The 17,229-nt window shown below is 36.9% G+C and overlaps 2 protein-coding genes across 4 annotated transcripts in view; one reads left to right on the top strand and one right to left on the bottom strand.

Moving 5' to 3' along the window:
• The window catches only part of grk5l (G protein-coupled receptor kinase 5 like), an 821,722-nt gene that overhangs the window by 199,729 nt on the left and 604,764 nt on the right, over positions 1-17,229 (top strand). The window lies entirely within an intron of this gene.
• cacna1fa (calcium channel, voltage-dependent, L type, alpha 1F subunit a) overlaps positions 1-17,229 on the bottom strand; it is a 67,187-nt gene that overhangs the window by 18,386 nt on the left and 31,572 nt on the right. For 2 of the 3 annotated variants that reach the window (XM_021478483.3, XM_073911111.1), the window contains 17 exons: positions 16,726-16,872; positions 16,446-16,647; positions 16,138-16,296; positions 15,937-16,047; positions 15,724-15,807; positions 15,525-15,545; positions 14,306-14,437; positions 12,595-12,660; positions 12,416-12,507; positions 12,142-12,301; positions 11,183-11,310; positions 11,006-11,102; positions 9,721-9,823; positions 6,868-6,969; positions 6,645-6,769; positions 3,664-3,774; positions 131-432 (listed from right to left, as the gene is read on the bottom strand). In XM_021478483.3, the coding sequence (XP_021334158.2) occupies positions 131-432; positions 3,664-3,774; positions 6,645-6,769; positions 6,868-6,969; positions 9,721-9,823; positions 11,006-11,102; positions 11,183-11,310; positions 12,142-12,301; positions 12,416-12,507; positions 12,595-12,660; positions 14,306-14,437; positions 15,525-15,545; positions 15,724-15,807; positions 15,937-16,047; positions 16,138-16,296; positions 16,446-16,647; positions 16,726-16,872 (2,142 nt within the window). Of the gene's footprint in view, positions 1-130; positions 433-3,663; positions 3,775-6,644; positions 6,770-6,867; positions 6,970-9,720; positions 9,824-11,005; positions 11,103-11,182; positions 11,311-12,141; positions 12,302-12,415; positions 12,508-12,594; positions 12,661-13,998; positions 14,161-14,305; positions 14,438-15,524; positions 15,546-15,723; positions 15,808-15,936; positions 16,048-16,137; positions 16,297-16,445; positions 16,648-16,725; positions 16,873-17,229 lie in introns of those variants that run through there. The other variant, XM_073911112.1, reaches the window with a different exon arrangement.

Consider the following 17,229-nt stretch of genomic DNA (forward strand, 5'->3'; position numbering starts at 1 on the left):
TTAAATTCTAGTTTGTAGTAAAAATCCATATTATTTGTAGATCTCCTTCAAGCAAAAATAAAATTGGAACTAAAGTACAGTGGCTTCTAATCATACAAGTATAATTGTATTGTTTTGTCTTATATCTTACTGTGCTCCTTGTCTTGGGTTGGTATTCAGTATCCACAATGGGGTAAGTTTACTGTGACTGGAGGTCCACTTGCTGGGTAAGGGAGACAACCTGTTAGGCTGTTCAACTATCACTTCATTTTCAGATAGGGCAGAGGCTGGACGGGAGTCCAACAGGGCTTCCTCCAGCATTAAGCTTCCATTGCGTATTCTTGGGGGAAGCTCGATGTTTACTGTGGTCTGATCCAGATGTGGGGGCATAGGCGTGCTTCTAGGGGTGGACATAGTTGGTGTAGGAGGAACATCACTGAAGACGCTGTCACTCTGCAGATGTGAAGGAAAACAAAATTAACTGGAGTTGCAGTAAGACTAGTGATGCTGTTAAAGTGTTTAAAAACATTCTAATTACATTTGACAAAAGACTGAATTCTGTCATCATTCACCCCCCACCCCTTCATGTGTATTTTTTTAACTGCTGAAAACAAAATAAGAAACTGTGAAGGATATTGCAAACCTTCTACCATTGACTTTTTTCCTGCAATTGATGTTACTAGTTTTCAGATTTCTTCAAAATATCTTTTTGTGATCAACAAAAGAAAAAACTCAAAGGTTTATAAGCACTTGAGGGTGAGAAAATGTTCATTTTTGGGTGAATTATCACTTTAAGGCTTATAATTGGTTGCCAAAGGAACTTCAACAACAAGTATTGAGCAAATGCTGTGAATAATTAAGTGATTTAAATTTTATTAATTAATTTATTACAATTCTTTTCTCATAATGAATAGCAAAGATTTCAAACACACTACTTTCACTAAACTTGCCTTGCCTTTCATGTTGTGGAATTGCTTGTAAAAGCAGTAGGAAAATAATAAAAATAACACCTTTTAGAATAAGGCAAAAAAAAAGGGAAAAAGCAAATTGCTATTACTTTCCAGATTCAAAAGTATTTTACAACAAAATAGACAACTGGTCAAATATAGCTGCCTTTCTTATAAAACAGTAGACCTCAAGCAGCGCCCATGAATTTGCTGTGTTTTTGAAATACTGTTCTGTTAATGTTTTCTTCAACTTCAATAACGACTGTAATAATGTTATTCTACTGGATGTGATTTTAGGCAACAAAATATGTGTTGTTTTTTCATGTAAATATACAGCTCTGATTCTTTTCATAATGATTTGATGAAGAAATTAAATACAATTACTTCAAGTATTTGTTAAATGAACTAAAATGAAGAAAACAATGTATGTACATCTTAATTTTGCAAAATAGACATTCTGTCTATGAGTTCAGTCAAAATAAAGGAAAAAGATTATCTATTTCATGTACATTACTCAAAACAAAGTATTCATAAACTGTATTTAATGGATTTAGACTTTAAACTGTACACATTTACAAAAAAAATGCATGATTCTTTGTACAGTATGAAAATGGCACAAGCTTATTTGCGGTTTTATGCTGAAATATCAGAGAAAGCTTAGAGTACACCCAAACACAGATGACCTTTCCCTTATCAGAAAATTCAAAAGTACATAAAAAATGAATGTCTCCCTTGTGTACTTGTGATCCAATTGAATTAAACAGATCTTAATACCAGTGGTAAACAGAGCATGTAGTGTTAATTTCATCATGGAAACTGTTTACAAAACTGGCTGGTCCACAGTTAAACAACCCAGGTCAAACCCATTTGGGCCCCACATGTGTGTACTGGCTGGGTTTTGATCTGAAACTTCAAAGAAACATTCTGGAGACTCATGCAACTTAAAAAAGCACCAGGAAAGTATTCACAATGATTCACATTTTGTGTGACCCACTTTTTGTGTTGTCCTTGAGTGACTCTCTGAAGAGATCTGAAACTGGCTGTGCACCAACACTGCCAAAAATAGCTGTACCAAGCATTATACTCAATAAGACTTGATGCTTGTAATTGGTTTTGAATGTGCTTCACCAAAATATTCAGCAACGGCTGAAAATACATATGTATTTTTTTTAAATCAAACTTACTTATTTTGAAAATGTTTATATAATTTTTAGGGAAATGATATTAAAATAACTCATTTTGGAATAAGGTTGTAATAATAAAAAAAGAATAACTTGAATGCACTGTATATTGTGTGCAATTTAAACAGTTTTTCTTCTGTTACATAATGTTAGCAATTTTAGTCTTGAAGTCTTGAAGAAAGAGACATTTTATGTGAAAAGACCTATGGCATTTATTAAGTTCCCCTAACTTAAAGGGCATCTATGGTGAAAAATCTACTTTCAAGCAGTTTGGACAGACATTTGTGTAAGTATAGTGTATAGACCATCATATTGGGGTGATATAACACCCAGTCCTTTATTTTTAATTTAACAACATAAAAAAAACAGTGAACTAATTGGACCAGTTTTGAGATCCATCGCAATTTGACGTAGGAATGCGGTTGTTTCACGTCCACCTTTTTCAGCGTGAGTCAAAGCGATGTCACCAAAAAAACACCCTTACTCTATTTTTGGATGTAAGGCTTATTAGACTCAAAGAGAGAGCCTTCATCGTCTTCCTGCAAATGAGCAACAGAGATTTGCGCCATTTGCGCTGAACACGACGTAAAAGGTCACTTCTCTCTTTGTGTCATGTCTTTTGGACGCCCAAATACAGAAATAGAACAAGCTCTGTGAAAATAGCAGTGTTTAGACTACATTTTAGCTTTCAATGCTACTAACAGTGCCTATGTGACCCCTTCATTGCACATTTCCAGGCATGCATGCACATAACCTGAAGCGTTTATGACATAATTAACCTGGATGTATTTTTTGTAGTCCCCAAACTTCGCTGTAAGCTTTGCTAAGCTAATTCTGTAAACGTCAATGTCTCTCTTTTTATTGAACTTTGAGCGTCTTAACGCAGATTTATACCTCTGCGTCAAGCACTTACGTATGGTCCGTTGCAGCCTTAACACGATCGCATAATGTACCTTCGCACCTCTCAAAAAATGTAACAACACATTCCACCAACGCTTAGCACAAGATCTGTGATTGGTCAGCTTGCCAGCTGTGACGAGTGTGGGAGGCGCTGATAGCCGCGAGCCTGATGGAGCGAGTGTTTACAAGTGTCGAGTCCTGTGAATGAGCACCAGGTGGAAACTTTTGTTTTGTGTCTACTTTATTATTAAAGTTGTTGCACGTCCGCTGGTTCCACCTCTGAATAAGCAACTTTTAGCTACTTGTACATTAAGATAGTATTCAGAAAAAAACAAAACGCTTGTGATGAAACTCGACACAGAGAAACATAAAAGCTTACTGCCAACTAGTGTTTTGGAAGTGTTACTGCAGAGCAACACAAACAGTGTACAGAAGTAAAAATGCATGGCTATGTGCAAGTCATGCACCATGGGTTACAGCAATCACTCAACGCAGAAGTATAAACCAGCCTTTACATTCAACAATGTTATTTATGATAATGTAGTGGACTACATCTTTAAAGTGAAAGGTTAATGTTTAAATGAATGTAAGTAAATGAAACATGTAACATCTCGCATGCTATTAATTAGCATTGAGAGCCCACTAATTTTACTCACCCTAAAGAACTCCTCATCTTCCATCATCTCCCCCTCCAGTGCTTCCTCATCCTCCATCGCCATAGCTAGTCGCATCTCTGGGGCAAGATCCTGTAATGTGCGTAACCCAGCCTGGAAAATAAAAGATCAAGTCATTTCAAACCCTGTAATCTACTGAGGTTAAATCTGCATAGCATGAAAGTACAATATATTGTGCTGCTAATCATTTTATATTGTATACTCGCAATGATATTTTTGATATTACTATAATAATTGCATTACAGTCTGAAATCAAATGCACATGACCAAAACAAAAATTACTTTCTCTCTCATCAACTGACTTCAGCAAAGATCAACTGAAGCCTCAATAAATTTCATCAGCACTCTGTTCTTCTTTCTCCTTCCTCCCTTTTTTGGATTGATTGTAAATGAGAGACAACTGTCTAAAAGGGCAAAACCACACTGTAAAATCTGTGCTTTGCCTTATCAGATAAAAAAGACAAAAATGTCATGACTGATATCCGTCTTCTTAAAAAGATAAAAAAAATAATGCAACAACGCAGACACCAGTTACATTCTCACCACATAAAGAACCACGTACTGAGACCGCCATATCACTATTAATGTGTCTTTTGTGTGTGCCTGCAACCAGCAGTGCTTAAGTGTGCACTCACACTATGCTATCCGAACCATGCCTAACCGCGTTTACCGGTTTGTTTGAAAAGTGTTAGTGCTCCGAATCAGGCCCAGGTGCGGTTCAGTTGGCCGGCCCTGGCCTGGTTGGAAGAGATGTGCCAAAGCGTGGTTCGTTAGGCTTGTAGTGTGAGAAGAATAGGTTTGTTGCACCTGCAATGATTTTTTTTTATCTGATTTTGAAGCCTAATGATTTAACCATAAAGAAGGTGCTTGTTTTGAAACCTTTGTTACATGTTTTAAAAATTTTGATGTTTAAGAAAAATGAGGTTTAACGTAATTAATAAAGTTTTGTATTTTGATTATTGTGTCTGAAAATCTAAATAATACTATTTTTCAAATGTGAACGTCAGTGTTTAGTTGTTTATTTTGTTCATGCACATTATAAAATTACAAAAGAAAACCATTCAATAGCCTTGAATGACTTTTGAAAATAGATTATTTGGGTGCATGTTATTGTGATTAATTGAACATCTGGGCAGATTTTCTGCAAATGTGTTGGACAGAAGGGTGAACCATTGTCTGGGCCTAGAGCTTTTCTGATCTTTTGTTTCTGAAATACATCTTCCATACAGATACAGAGACCAGGTTGTGTAGCAGAAGTGTGTGAAGGGAGTTGGCAGGTGTTCATGGAGGTGGGTCGAAAATCTAAATGACAACAGGATCATCAGTTAATTGTTTAAGGCCCCATTTACACTAATTTGTTTTAGTATTAAACCGACGTTCTATAATCAAAACGATCCACATCCGTACTTTCACCTGGTGTTTCTGAAAAGATCTCTGTCCACACTATACTGCTGAAAATACACATCATGTGACCGTACACACATTCTGCAGCATGCGCTGCAGCGTTTGCGCATGTCTGAGCCCCAGTCAGTCAGCGGGGGCTTTGAGTACAAAACCCCAGGTGAGAGCTGCACACATCGAACTGTTTATCAAGGATAACCACTGGATCTAATCTCACAATACTGTATTTGTTAAACGTGATATTCAATTCATCTGGTTGTCTATACCTAACGTCACATTCCCCGACTTTGGTCTTTTGAATCTATTACTTGCTCTCAGGTAACGTGTTTTGTCTGAGCTCAAAGATAAGTTATTATATTAATTCATGTTACCACGTACACAGATTCTGCACATTTGACTGATTGCTTGCCTTTGTTTTCTATATTTTATAAATTTATTGTATGTTATACTTTTATAATTGACATTATTGATTATTAAAACTGATATTCAGCAAAAGAGAGAGGGTGTTTCATATTTTTCATTGAAAATGAAAGGAGACAATTATTTTATAGGCTCTATTTTGTTATAAATATGCATACAGTGAAGATGACGATCATATAAATATGCAGCTACACGACGCCTCACATTTTTGGTGTCTGTTAAGTTGTTAATATCAAAATGAAAATAGGCAGTTTCTTATATCGGGGATGCAGTGGCGCAGTAGGTAGTGCTGTCGCCTCACAGCAAGAAGGTCGCTGGTTCGATCCTAGGCTCAGTTTCTGTGTGGATTTTGCATGTTCTCCCTGCGTTCGTGTGAGCACCCCTCCAGGTGCTCCGGTTTCCCCCACAGTCTAAAGACATGTGGTACAGGTGAATTGGGTAGGCTAAATTGTCCGTAATGTATAAGTGTGTGTGTGTGGATGATTCCCAGAGATGGATTGCGGCTGGAAGGGCATCCGCTGCTTAAAAATGTGCTGGATAAGTTGGCGGTTCTTGGAAAACTCTGGGGTAGTGTGGACGCAAGGCGTAACCGTAGCAAAACTTAGGTGTTTTAAAACGAAAATGTTTTATTGTAAACTGGGTCTAAGTAGATCATCAGTTGATTCCCAGAAGTCTGGAGAGATGGTGTCTTTTGCTTAATCTTATTTGCCTTGTCAGTGTGTTTCTGTCCAGTTATACAAAACTCTGTCCCTACTTTCGTAGGCATCTGTTTTGACCGGAAAAAAAACTGCTTGAGTTTTAATTGTTGCAGGAAAATTTCAGATTAGATGTACTAGGAAATTATTAGGGAGTCAAAAACCTTCTCTGGGAACAGAGTGATACAGTTTGCATGCTTTATTGTAGAAGCAGTGTACTGTATCAGTATTTTTCTGCCACTGGACAGGCATGTGACGTGCTGTTTGTATTTAAGCCATTCACCAGTGAGGTTTGTTCTACAGTATATGAATCTCCAAGAATAATAATAAAAAATAATAATAAAAATTTGGTTGATTTTTCCCTACAATGTCTGTATATTAGGCTTTCGTTATCCATTGTAGGCAAAATCTGTCCCACACAGATAGACAACTGCCATATTACTTTACCTGGAGAGAGGCTGATTTGTCTTTGCCTTTCTTCTTCCTCTCTTTCTCCTTTCTCTTGCGAAACTTTTTAAAGTAGTCCTGAATTAGAAAGCTGGCATAAAACTTCCCTGCAGTCACTTCATTGCCTAGAACATAGACAGAGAATAAAAAAAGTAAGAGATAAAGTTATATAGTCCAAATTCAAAACATAAAGTCTACTAGAAAAAATCTTAGCAAACTGTACCTGAAGGGGGAGGTATAACTTCATCTAGGAGTTTGGGTTTGGTGCGTTTCCAGATCTTTTTAATAATAGCTCTCAGCTCTTCATTCTGTTGATCAATGGGGCCTGTGGTGAATAGAAAGGTATTCAATTTATGTATTTAAATCTTGTCTTAATGGTTACAAAGAATGCATTGATACAATATGTTAAATTGTTCTCTGATATCTACCTATGAGTTATATACGGCTTACAACCCTTGGACTTCCCCCTAGAAGGAAATGGTCTGCTTTGACCTTATTTAGTAGGGTCATGAATATAAATCATCAGTGATGATAATCTGTGATGTCATGATAGCTGGAAGATGTGAGTAAGCTGTGACCAGTTGTATTTCCACATTAGCCTGGTATCCATAGCATAATTATAAACTAATTTCAGCCTGGAATTATATGTTGCCTGGATTCTACATAGCAGGCAAAGCAGAATTGTGTTTTTTTTTCTTTTTTTCAGTTAACAAGGCAAGACTGATCCATTTGAAGTACATTTCAGAGAGCTCTGTTATCAGCATCAAAGTGGAAAATCCGTGCTGGAGCTCTTAAGTAAAAAATGTAATCTAACTTAAAATTCTATCCAACAACAGCCACTGACATAGATCTACACTGACATAGATCTAGTATACAGTTGTATTTTGTAGATTAAACATACCTCCATATAAGTAGGTCAATTTTAACCTCCATATAAGTAGGTCATAATATTGTTTAGTGATGAAAGCTAAATAGTTGCAGTTTGCTAGTTAGCCTCATCGCAGTAGCATCCAATCTCAACAGAATTATGATGTATAGTTGAAGTCAGAATTATTAGCCCCCGCTTTAAATTTGTTTTTCTTTTTTAAATATTTCCCATATGATGCTTAACAGAACAAAGAAATTTTCACAGTATGTCAAATAATATTTTTCTTCTGGAGAAAGTATTATTTGTTTTATTTCAGCTAGAATAAAAGCGTTTTTTTAAACAAAATTATTAGCCCCTTTAAGCTATATATTTTTTCAATAGTCTACAGAACAAATGATCATTATACAATAACTTGCCTTATTACCCTAACCTGCCTGATTAACCTAGTTAAGCCTTTAAATGTCATTTTAAGCTGTATAGAAGTGTCTTGAAAAATATCTAGTAAAATATTCTTTACTGTCATCAGGGCAAAGATGAAATAAATCAGTTATTAGAAATGAGTTATAAAAACTATTATGTTTACAAATGTGTTGAAAAAAATCTTCTATCTATTAAACAAAAATTGAAAAAAATAAACAGGGGGGCTAATAATTCTGATTTCAACTGCATGTATGAAATATCTCACTAAGAAATGTAATATGAAAACAGTGGCTTCAACAGTCAAGAAGTGCATAAAATAACGGCTTACTGCTTGTGGTGAAGAGTTGTAATGGAAAAAAATCAATAGTTGCTGCCTTCTTCAGAATCAAACACTGTTGGGGGTGTAGCCAAGGCTATAGAATACCCTTAAAGTGATTCTGGTATAGCCTGCATATTAAAATTCCTGACTACAACATAACAGTCAGTGTTATGTATTAATTTCCTTGTTTTTCAATGGTCTTTACTATAATGAGGTTTACATTTGAAGCTGACTGTATCAGCCATTCCCATCTACAGAATTTGTATTATTTAACTATGGCTATGTATATGTTTTCCTTTTAATGCCACCTTTAAAGACACACTGGCTGCGTCCGAAACCAAACTATATAGTACGCTAAAATCAGTATGCGAGCCGAGTAGTATGTCCAAATTCATATAATTCAAAAATCAGTATGCGAGAAGTACCTGGATGACTTACTACTTCCGGTGAGATTCTGGAGTGCGCATCCCATGCATGCTGCGATATCCCATAATGCCCCCGAGCGAATTCACGAATGGGAGTAAAGTGACGCAACTGGCGCAGGTAGGTCACATGACCATGACAAAATGGCAGATGTAGTACGCCCGAATTCCATTCATACTGTATAGATTGTACTTTTCTAACGGCCGAGTAGTACGTTTAAATTCAAATGCAGTACCTACTGAGTAGTAGGAGGTTTCGGACACAGCCACTGACAAACTTTTCATCTAGAACAAAAGTTTTCAAACCATCAAGCAGAGCTTAGCTGAAACCATAATTAAACACACCTGAAGCAAATAAACAAGTTTTTTATGATTCTTTAAAAGAAAGAACTGACTCTATGCCGCTAAAAAGAGAAGGTGACAAGATGCCATTATGGGATTGCCTGCAAGGTTATAATGGTGAGTAATACAGACACTCTCATCTCCCAATAGTAAGATAATCTCTGTTTAAAATACACAAGCAGTTGTGCTAAAGCGGATTGTAAATAATACACTTTACAAGACTGTGAATCCCCATGAGCAGGGCCAAAGATCCCTGATCTAAAATGTATTTATGGAAATCAATAAATAACCTTTAATAACAAGTTAAAATAGTCTGAAGTTCAGTTCATTGTGTGTGTGTGTGTGTTTTGTTAATAATTTAAATGAATGAATGAATGAAAGATGTAGCATGCCCTGCACTTTAACCAATCCGTACTTAAAACAGTTTTGCATATAACAATTTTCCACTAACAATCAGACTATTTGTACACCTACTCATTGTCTTCTACATATTACTGTCAACATTGTAAATTGTATATTGTCTTGTTTTTTGGGATTATGTTGTTGTATTTTGCAATGTTGTTGTATTTTGCACTGTCTGTATTTTGCACCTTTTGAAGCCAGCACCTAAGCTTTTTACTCATTACAGCACACGTGCTGCTGATGATGTGACAATAAAAGTGATTTGATTTGATGAATGAATGAATGAATGAATGGAAATTTTACCATCTGTTTTAATCTTGAGTGAAGTTCTGACAAGAGCAAATAGGGTGGCGTTGAAGGACACAGTGCCATCAGGATAGAGAGGAACATTCATAGCAACCAGTCTCTGCCAATGACAAAGAGAGAAATGTAGAGTAAGTAACAGATGCATGTATTACTCTTTGCTAGCACATTCTGTTGAATGTTCTGTTAAAATGAGGATGTTTGTCTAGACCAGGGGTGCTCAATCTCGGTTCTAAAGGGCCGGTGTCCTGCAAAGTTTAGTCAATCAAGTTCAGACACCCCTGGTCTAGACACTGCTAGGTAGTTGTTTATTAAACCATCAATGAACAGAAAAACGATGGTTTATATACCAGGGGTGCTCAGCCCTGTTCCTGGAGATTGACCTTCCTAAAGATTTCAGCTCAAACCCTGATCAAACACACCTGAATCAATTAATTAGGACCTCAACAGCACTTGATAATTACAGGCAGGTGTGTTTAATATGGGTTGCAACTAAAATCTGCAGAAAGGTTGATCTCCAGGAACAGGGTTGTTCACCCCTGGTTTATACAAAGGGAAATAATCTCTAAAAAAGACATTCAAGGACAAAATTAACAAGAGTACTACAATTAAGGGACAAACCAGGTATTGTAGATGTTACATTATATAAGATAAGGAAAGGACCAAGTGATGAATCTCATTTTAAAAATATTTAAATATTATTGATGAAAGCAGGGCAACGCAGTGGCGCAGTAGGTAGTGCTGTCGCCTCACAGCAAGAAGGTCGCTGGTTCGATCCTCGGCTCAGTTGGCGTTTCTGTGTGGAGTTTACATGTTCTCCTTGCGTTCGCGTGGGTTTCCTCCGGGTGCTCCGGTTTCCCCCACAGTCCAAGACATGCGTTACAGGTGAATTGGATGGGCTAAATTGTCCGTAGTGTATGAGTGTGTGTGTGTGTGTGTGTGTGTGTATGTGAATGTGTGTGGATGTTTCCCAGAGATGGGTTGCGGCTGGAAGGGCATCTGCTGTGTAAAAAATGTGCTGGATAAGTTGGCGGTTCATTCCACTGTGGCGACCCCAGATTAATAAAGGGACTAAGACGACAAGAAAATGAATGAATGAATGAATGATGAAAGCAGCCTTGGTGAGCGTAAGAGACTTCATTTAAAAACAACAACAACAAAACAAGAAAACAAAGCTGAATGTATGTATAGGTTATGTATAAGGAAGGATCCTCTAAAATTTAAGTCTAGTTGTTTTTTTTTGTTGTTGTTTTTTTTATACATTTAAACCACAAATCCTCCTTACCCTACAGGCCACTCGATGTGGACAGAGTTTTCCAAACCCCAGTGGAGGCTGAATTCTGCGCAGCATGGTAACTACATCTAAATGTTTAATCCGTCCCCTGCAAAAAGATGGAACAGTATTTCTAAATTGAATTGATATACTTTTTTCAAGTTGTGAAATTGTCATAGACAGACTTACGTGGCCTCTGGATCGTAATCTGACCAGACTCGTTTAAACTCATCGAGGTGATGAGTGCCAAGCACAGTCCAGTCTCTAGTCAGATACTCAAAGTTATCCATGATGACAGCAATGAACAAGTTAATAATCTGAGAAAACAAAGATTGGAAAAAACAAATGTTAGACACATATTTATTTTCTGTGAAGGATTTCTGAAGGTTTTTTTTCCCAGAAACTTGATACTTTCAAAACTGTGTTTCTTTCCTTTCAAAATCATTCACTGTGGATCCACTCAACACTTTTGTTTTTGCTTGCATTTTTATGAACTGAATTAAAAAATCTAAAATTAAAAAACTTTTTATACTCAATGGGCCTATTTCAGAAAACCAGTCAGTATCTATTTTGACCACCATTCTCCTCACGCAGTGCAACACATCACCTTTGCATAAAGTCTGTGGAATGTTGGCTCAATCTTCAATGGCTGTACAAAGTAGCATGATATTGGCAAGAGCTGGAACACACTGTTTTATATATATAATATATATATATATATATATATATATATATATATATATATATATATATATATATATATATATATATACACTAATTCAGAGAATAACATGAAGTTGTGTTCTTTGATGTGTTGTGCTCTTTGTCCATAACACATGCTAGATGCATTTGAATAAGAGCAACTCAAGTTGGGTACGGTGAAAACTGCAGTCAAAGTGCAGCCTTTTTTTTTGTTTATTGAAAAAGTTTTTTGATGTTAATATTTTAATTAATTTGATATTTGAGACCATGGGAGCAAAACAAAATCTTGTGTTTATATTTTTGTTAAGTGTATTTCCTTGCCTCATTTAGTCTTTTGTATTCATATAACTTTTAGTTTTGCAGCGATTTTCAAAAGATTCAGATGTTTAAGCAAATCTTTGTAAAAGAGTGAGCTACTGCCAGTTTAATTGACTGCTTTCTCTTACCAAAAAGGCACAGAGTGCAAAGAAACTGATGAAATAGAGGTATGCCAGGTTGCTTCCGCAGGTAAACTCCTCCCCCGCCTCAAAATCAGACTCTGGGTCACACCGGTGCCCCGGCAGTGCTGCAAGCATGATCTGCTGCCACTGTTCACCTGTTGCACACCTGGGTATAAAAAAAGAACGAAACACTTTTACGAGAAGTCATTTAACTAACCAAAAAGAAATCATTATCCAAACTTAGGTTCAAAAATCAAACAGTTAAAGATGGCATTCTTACCTGAACAGCAAAAGCACAGCCATGAAAAAGGTTTGGAAATTGTTGTTCCGATTAAGCTCTGTATCGTCGTCTATAGCTATCTTCCCAAATATCTGAAATAACAGCAAAAGAGAGTTTAAACCACTCAGTTTAGAACGTTCCTCCAGTGTAGACCATGAAATGACAGAGAGAATACTCACCTGCATGCCAATCACACCATAAATAAAAAAGATCATCGCAATGAGTAGGCCAACGTATGGTAAAGCCTAAAGGTAACCAGAGATAAAATCTTAGAGAGAAAAACAATTTGACTCAAACATGTTTTGTTTTTTTTCAAAGTGCAGACAAACCACGTATTAGGGCATGGATCTGATAACAAATGTGACTAATAAAGCTTTCTGGTTCTTAATTAAATTAAATTCAATTCAATTCAATTCAATAATTGCTTTATTGGCATGACAAATCTTACAAATGTATTGCCAAAGCATTTTTAAAGTTTACATAAAGAAGTAACATACATATATAATAAAAAAACACAGTAGACACTATAGATAGTAGTAAAAAAAATTCAAATATATATTTAATACAATAATTAAATAAAATATAAATAAAATATTATATTATTCAATATACTATATTATTATTCAATGTATTATATTATTCATACAAATAAATAAAAAATTAAAATAATAGATCAGCATACACTGTACATTTTACCATTCAACATTTTAGGATACAACAGTCAGTTTTTTCCCCTAGTAAATATTGCAGTTGTGTTTTATTATCTAACTCAGTGAATTGTGGGTAAATGCTCTGTAGTTTGGGATAGAATGTTTTTCTGATGTGCTAATAGTTTGTGCAGCGGGTGAGGAAATGTTCCTCCGTCTCCAGTGTGGGCAGATGCGGCTCTCTCTAGGTTGCCAGTTCTGTCTGTATCGGCCCTTCTCCAAAGTTAAGCCTGGTTTATACTTCTGCGTCAAGTGACCGGCGTGACCCACGGCGCATGCAACGCGCGTAGCTGTGCATTTATAATCCTGCGCGCTGTCTCTGTTGGTCTTCATTAACACTTCCGAAACGCTAGTTGGCAGTGAGGTGTAAGTGTTCCTCTGTGTCGAGTTTTTTCGCTGATGTTTTGCTTTTCCTGAACACTTCCGGGATGTACAAGTGGCTCAAACTCGCTCATTTTAAGGCAGAAACCGACGGATGTGCAACAACTTTAACTATGAGGTAAACACAAAACAAAACTTTCCATCCGGAGCTCCTTCACGGGACTCCCCACTTGTAAACAATCGCTCCATCAGACTCGCACTATTCACGCGGCTCTCGGTCCCTCCCAGACTCGTCAGCGCTACCAAGCCGACCAATCACAGAGCTTGCGCTACACGTCGTTGCGACATGTAGTTACATTTTTTGAGGGGTGCACGTCAGCGACGCCGACGGGCTATGCGTCAGCGCCGTAGCATACGCCGCCGTTTGACGCAGAAGTATAATTCAGCCTTTAGACTGTGGTTGCTGTGGTATAATCTCTATTTATGTCTAAATAACATTGAAGTTTACTTTGTTTTGCTGCTGCTTCATTCCAGTAAATCAGAAACTCTTCTTTTCATGTATTTATCATTTAATTGGACTTAATTTTGTGGATGAGCATGTCTGTGTCCTGATGCTGCCTGCTGTTAGTCATATTCTTTGTGTTGGTTTGTGTTTGTAGCTTCAGGACCATCTGAATCAGGGGGCTTTTTCAAAGTCCATTTCTTGGGTTTTGAGGGCTTTAAAATGATAAAAGTTAGGGTCACTCATTTTAATGTGTTTCCAAAATTTGACGGGTCGTTTTTCAATGCACATGAGTAGAGGAGACTGGCCTAATTCTGCCCTGCATACATTGCTGGGTGTGTTCCTCTGTAACTTTCTCACCTGTAGTGATTTAACGAAAGTCCAAAGGAGTGTACGGATGCCTTCACCCTTGCTGAGCAGCTTGACCAGTCGCATAACACGGAAAAGACGGAAAAAAGTGATGGATACTTTGGCACTTTCGCCTTCTTTTCCCTGTTTAAACAGAAATAGAGAAGACAGAGCAAATATTAATATGTAATATTAAAAATACCCAGTTAACAAGAAATCTGAAATTGAAAGTGATTTGTTTTTTAAAGCAGTAACCTAATGCAGTTCTTTGTAAAAGATAGACTGTGCAACACATCTGACAACAAATCTGGAACCTGAGGTTAGCCCAAGATAAGTAGTAGGGGTATTTTAGAATGAACAGATTTACTCTACCAGCAATTATCTATCTACTGTAAGCAAAAAACTGTTGCTGAATACACACTATAACACTGTCATCAATGACTAAATCGCTGTGGAATATTCACAAGATAGATAAAAATGTCGCAGAATTGGTGCTCTGACAGGGACATGATGGTTTTAAATGACTGAAAACGGCTGTGGGTGCAGTATATGGATCACAAGTGGCCACAATTTACAGTTTGCGATCATATCTCTGTTTTGTTTTGTTTTATTCTGTTTTTTGCCCATCAGGTCTCTGCAATTGTGTCACATCCTACTATTATATATGTGCAATAGCCTTGCGATTCTTTAAATAGACCTCAACATTGTTCACTAAAAGTAATCAAAAAACAATATAGGAAAAGAAAAGTCAGCAGCCTAAGTGCCTCACTGCTTTTACAGCTGCAGTCATGTACTTGAGACATAAAGTTCCCAAATTAAAGACCCTTGTTTCACCTCACCACAATTCCCTTAACTATAATTATCAAATAGTCTGCATCGATCGACATGAAGAACTCAGAATTTCACGTTTCCATTCTCACTCGACATAGGCCACCCCATACAGTGTGCCTTTGAGTACATCTGTTTAACTGTAAGTCCTCTCCTTTATTTCTCTTTTGCTATTTACAGCTGATATTCAGTAGAAAGCAAGACTATATCAACAACAGCTCCCTACTCTCCTGCCTACCAGCCTTTATTGTCTTTTCTTAATTGATGCTACGCTGCTTTGACAATCCACATTGTAAATGCTCTATGAAGATAAAGAAAAATCTAATTGAATAGTGCTGGCCAATGATGCAATTATTTGCTGAAATCTTCACAGCTAAACAAGATCACTATGGCATATTCTTACCTCACCATGGCCTCCACCACCCTGGGGAAGTAACAGGATATTTCAGAGATTTGAAGTGAAAATGAACAGAAGAGATTTGAAATTAAAAATGGTAAGTTTCTGTGTTTAAGATAACAAAGCATAATGCATTTTAATGAAACAAACTTGCATTGATGAGATTCTCTCATACATGAGAAATAGTTTCAGAATAAGTACATACGCTCAGCTCTGCAATCATGATGTCCACCAAACTGCCCACCACTATCAGTGCATCAAAAGAATTCCAGGCATCTATAAAATAATGCTGTCAAATCCAAGACAAAGATGTTGAGAGCAAAAGGAGAGAGGAAAAAACAGAAACGTAAACATGAACATGTTTTAAGACTGCATATTATATCCCTTGATCAAAGTTAAAAGTAAAAGAAACTCTCACATAAGGTCTCAGAGCCATGAGTTTGATGATCATCTCAACAGTAAAGAGCGTCGTGAAGATCATGTTCAGTATGTCCATCACAGAGTTGAAGAGTTTGGATTGCTCATAATGCTGTGGGATCACAGTAATGTAATCAATTTAGTGATGTAGTTATGTAGGACATTGAAATTATAGCATGCTTAAATGTGTATGTGTGTGTACCTGTACAGCCAACGTGAGTGTGTTGAGCAGAATGAGGACAAACATGATATACTCGAACTGAGAGGAATTTATGATCTTCCAAAATTTAAGTTGGGAAGGGTTTTTGGGAATGTAAATCTTTATTGGTTGAGCTTTCAGTGCATAATACACGCACTGACGCTACGAGCAAAAGGAGCAGAGAGACACCATGAGAACAAGAGCAACAACAATGAAAAAAAAACACCCTAAAATCAACCGAGTAGACTAGATGATGAAAAAAGGTTCTACTGTATTCCTAAATACTTAAATATATGTCAGTATTCACTAACCTGATTTTTATTTAGTTCACAGTTTTTAAACTCTGCCTCTCCTTGTTCACGAAATGTGATAATGACAAAACCCACAAAGATGTTCATCATGAAGAAGGCAATGATGATAATGTAGATGATGAAGAAGATGGAAATCTCTACACGGTAGTTATAGATGGGTCCTCTGTTCTCTGCATTGGCATCAATGGCTTTGTACAAGAGCCTGTGAATTAAAAAGATGTTGCATTTTCAAGGATTCAAATTCAGTTACTTTGTTGAATAGTGCACTTTTCTCACTTACTGTGGCCAGCCCTCAAATGTAGAGACAGTGAAGAGCGCAAGCATGCCCATCAGAACATTGTCAAAGTTAAACTCGCTGTTTTCCCAAACTCTCTCCCTCACCATTGGATGGTTCATATCACCATCTTTGAACACAACAAAAGTGCCCCTGAAACACACAAAATTACAGTTATAGATTTAGCCTGTTTACCCAAAGTGACATGCAAATGAAAAGATCAACAGAAGCAATTAAACCGTCAAAGAATTAAAAAAATGTCCAACATGATAGAAAGATCAAGATTTTTTTTTATTAAAAAAAGAAAAAAGAAATTGAAAAGTAATGGCTAGTAATAACAGACATCCCAGGTTGGAAAAAGTCATTTCCGGGGGATACAGAGTAGATTTGCGGGAGGTAGTGGGATAGTGGGTGTTTTAAGAGTGGGAGCGGGGGGGTTGCGTTGAGTTAGCAACGTTTCGGGGTAGGGGGGCGTGTGGCCGTGAGACGTACCCGAAGAGCATAAAGAGC

This window comes from Danio rerio, chromosome 8 (assembly GCF_049306965.1).
Source record: "Danio rerio strain Tuebingen ecotype United States chromosome 8, GRCz12tu, whole genome shotgun sequence".
Lineage (NCBI taxonomy): Eukaryota > Metazoa > Chordata > Actinopteri > Cypriniformes > Danionidae > Danio > Danio rerio.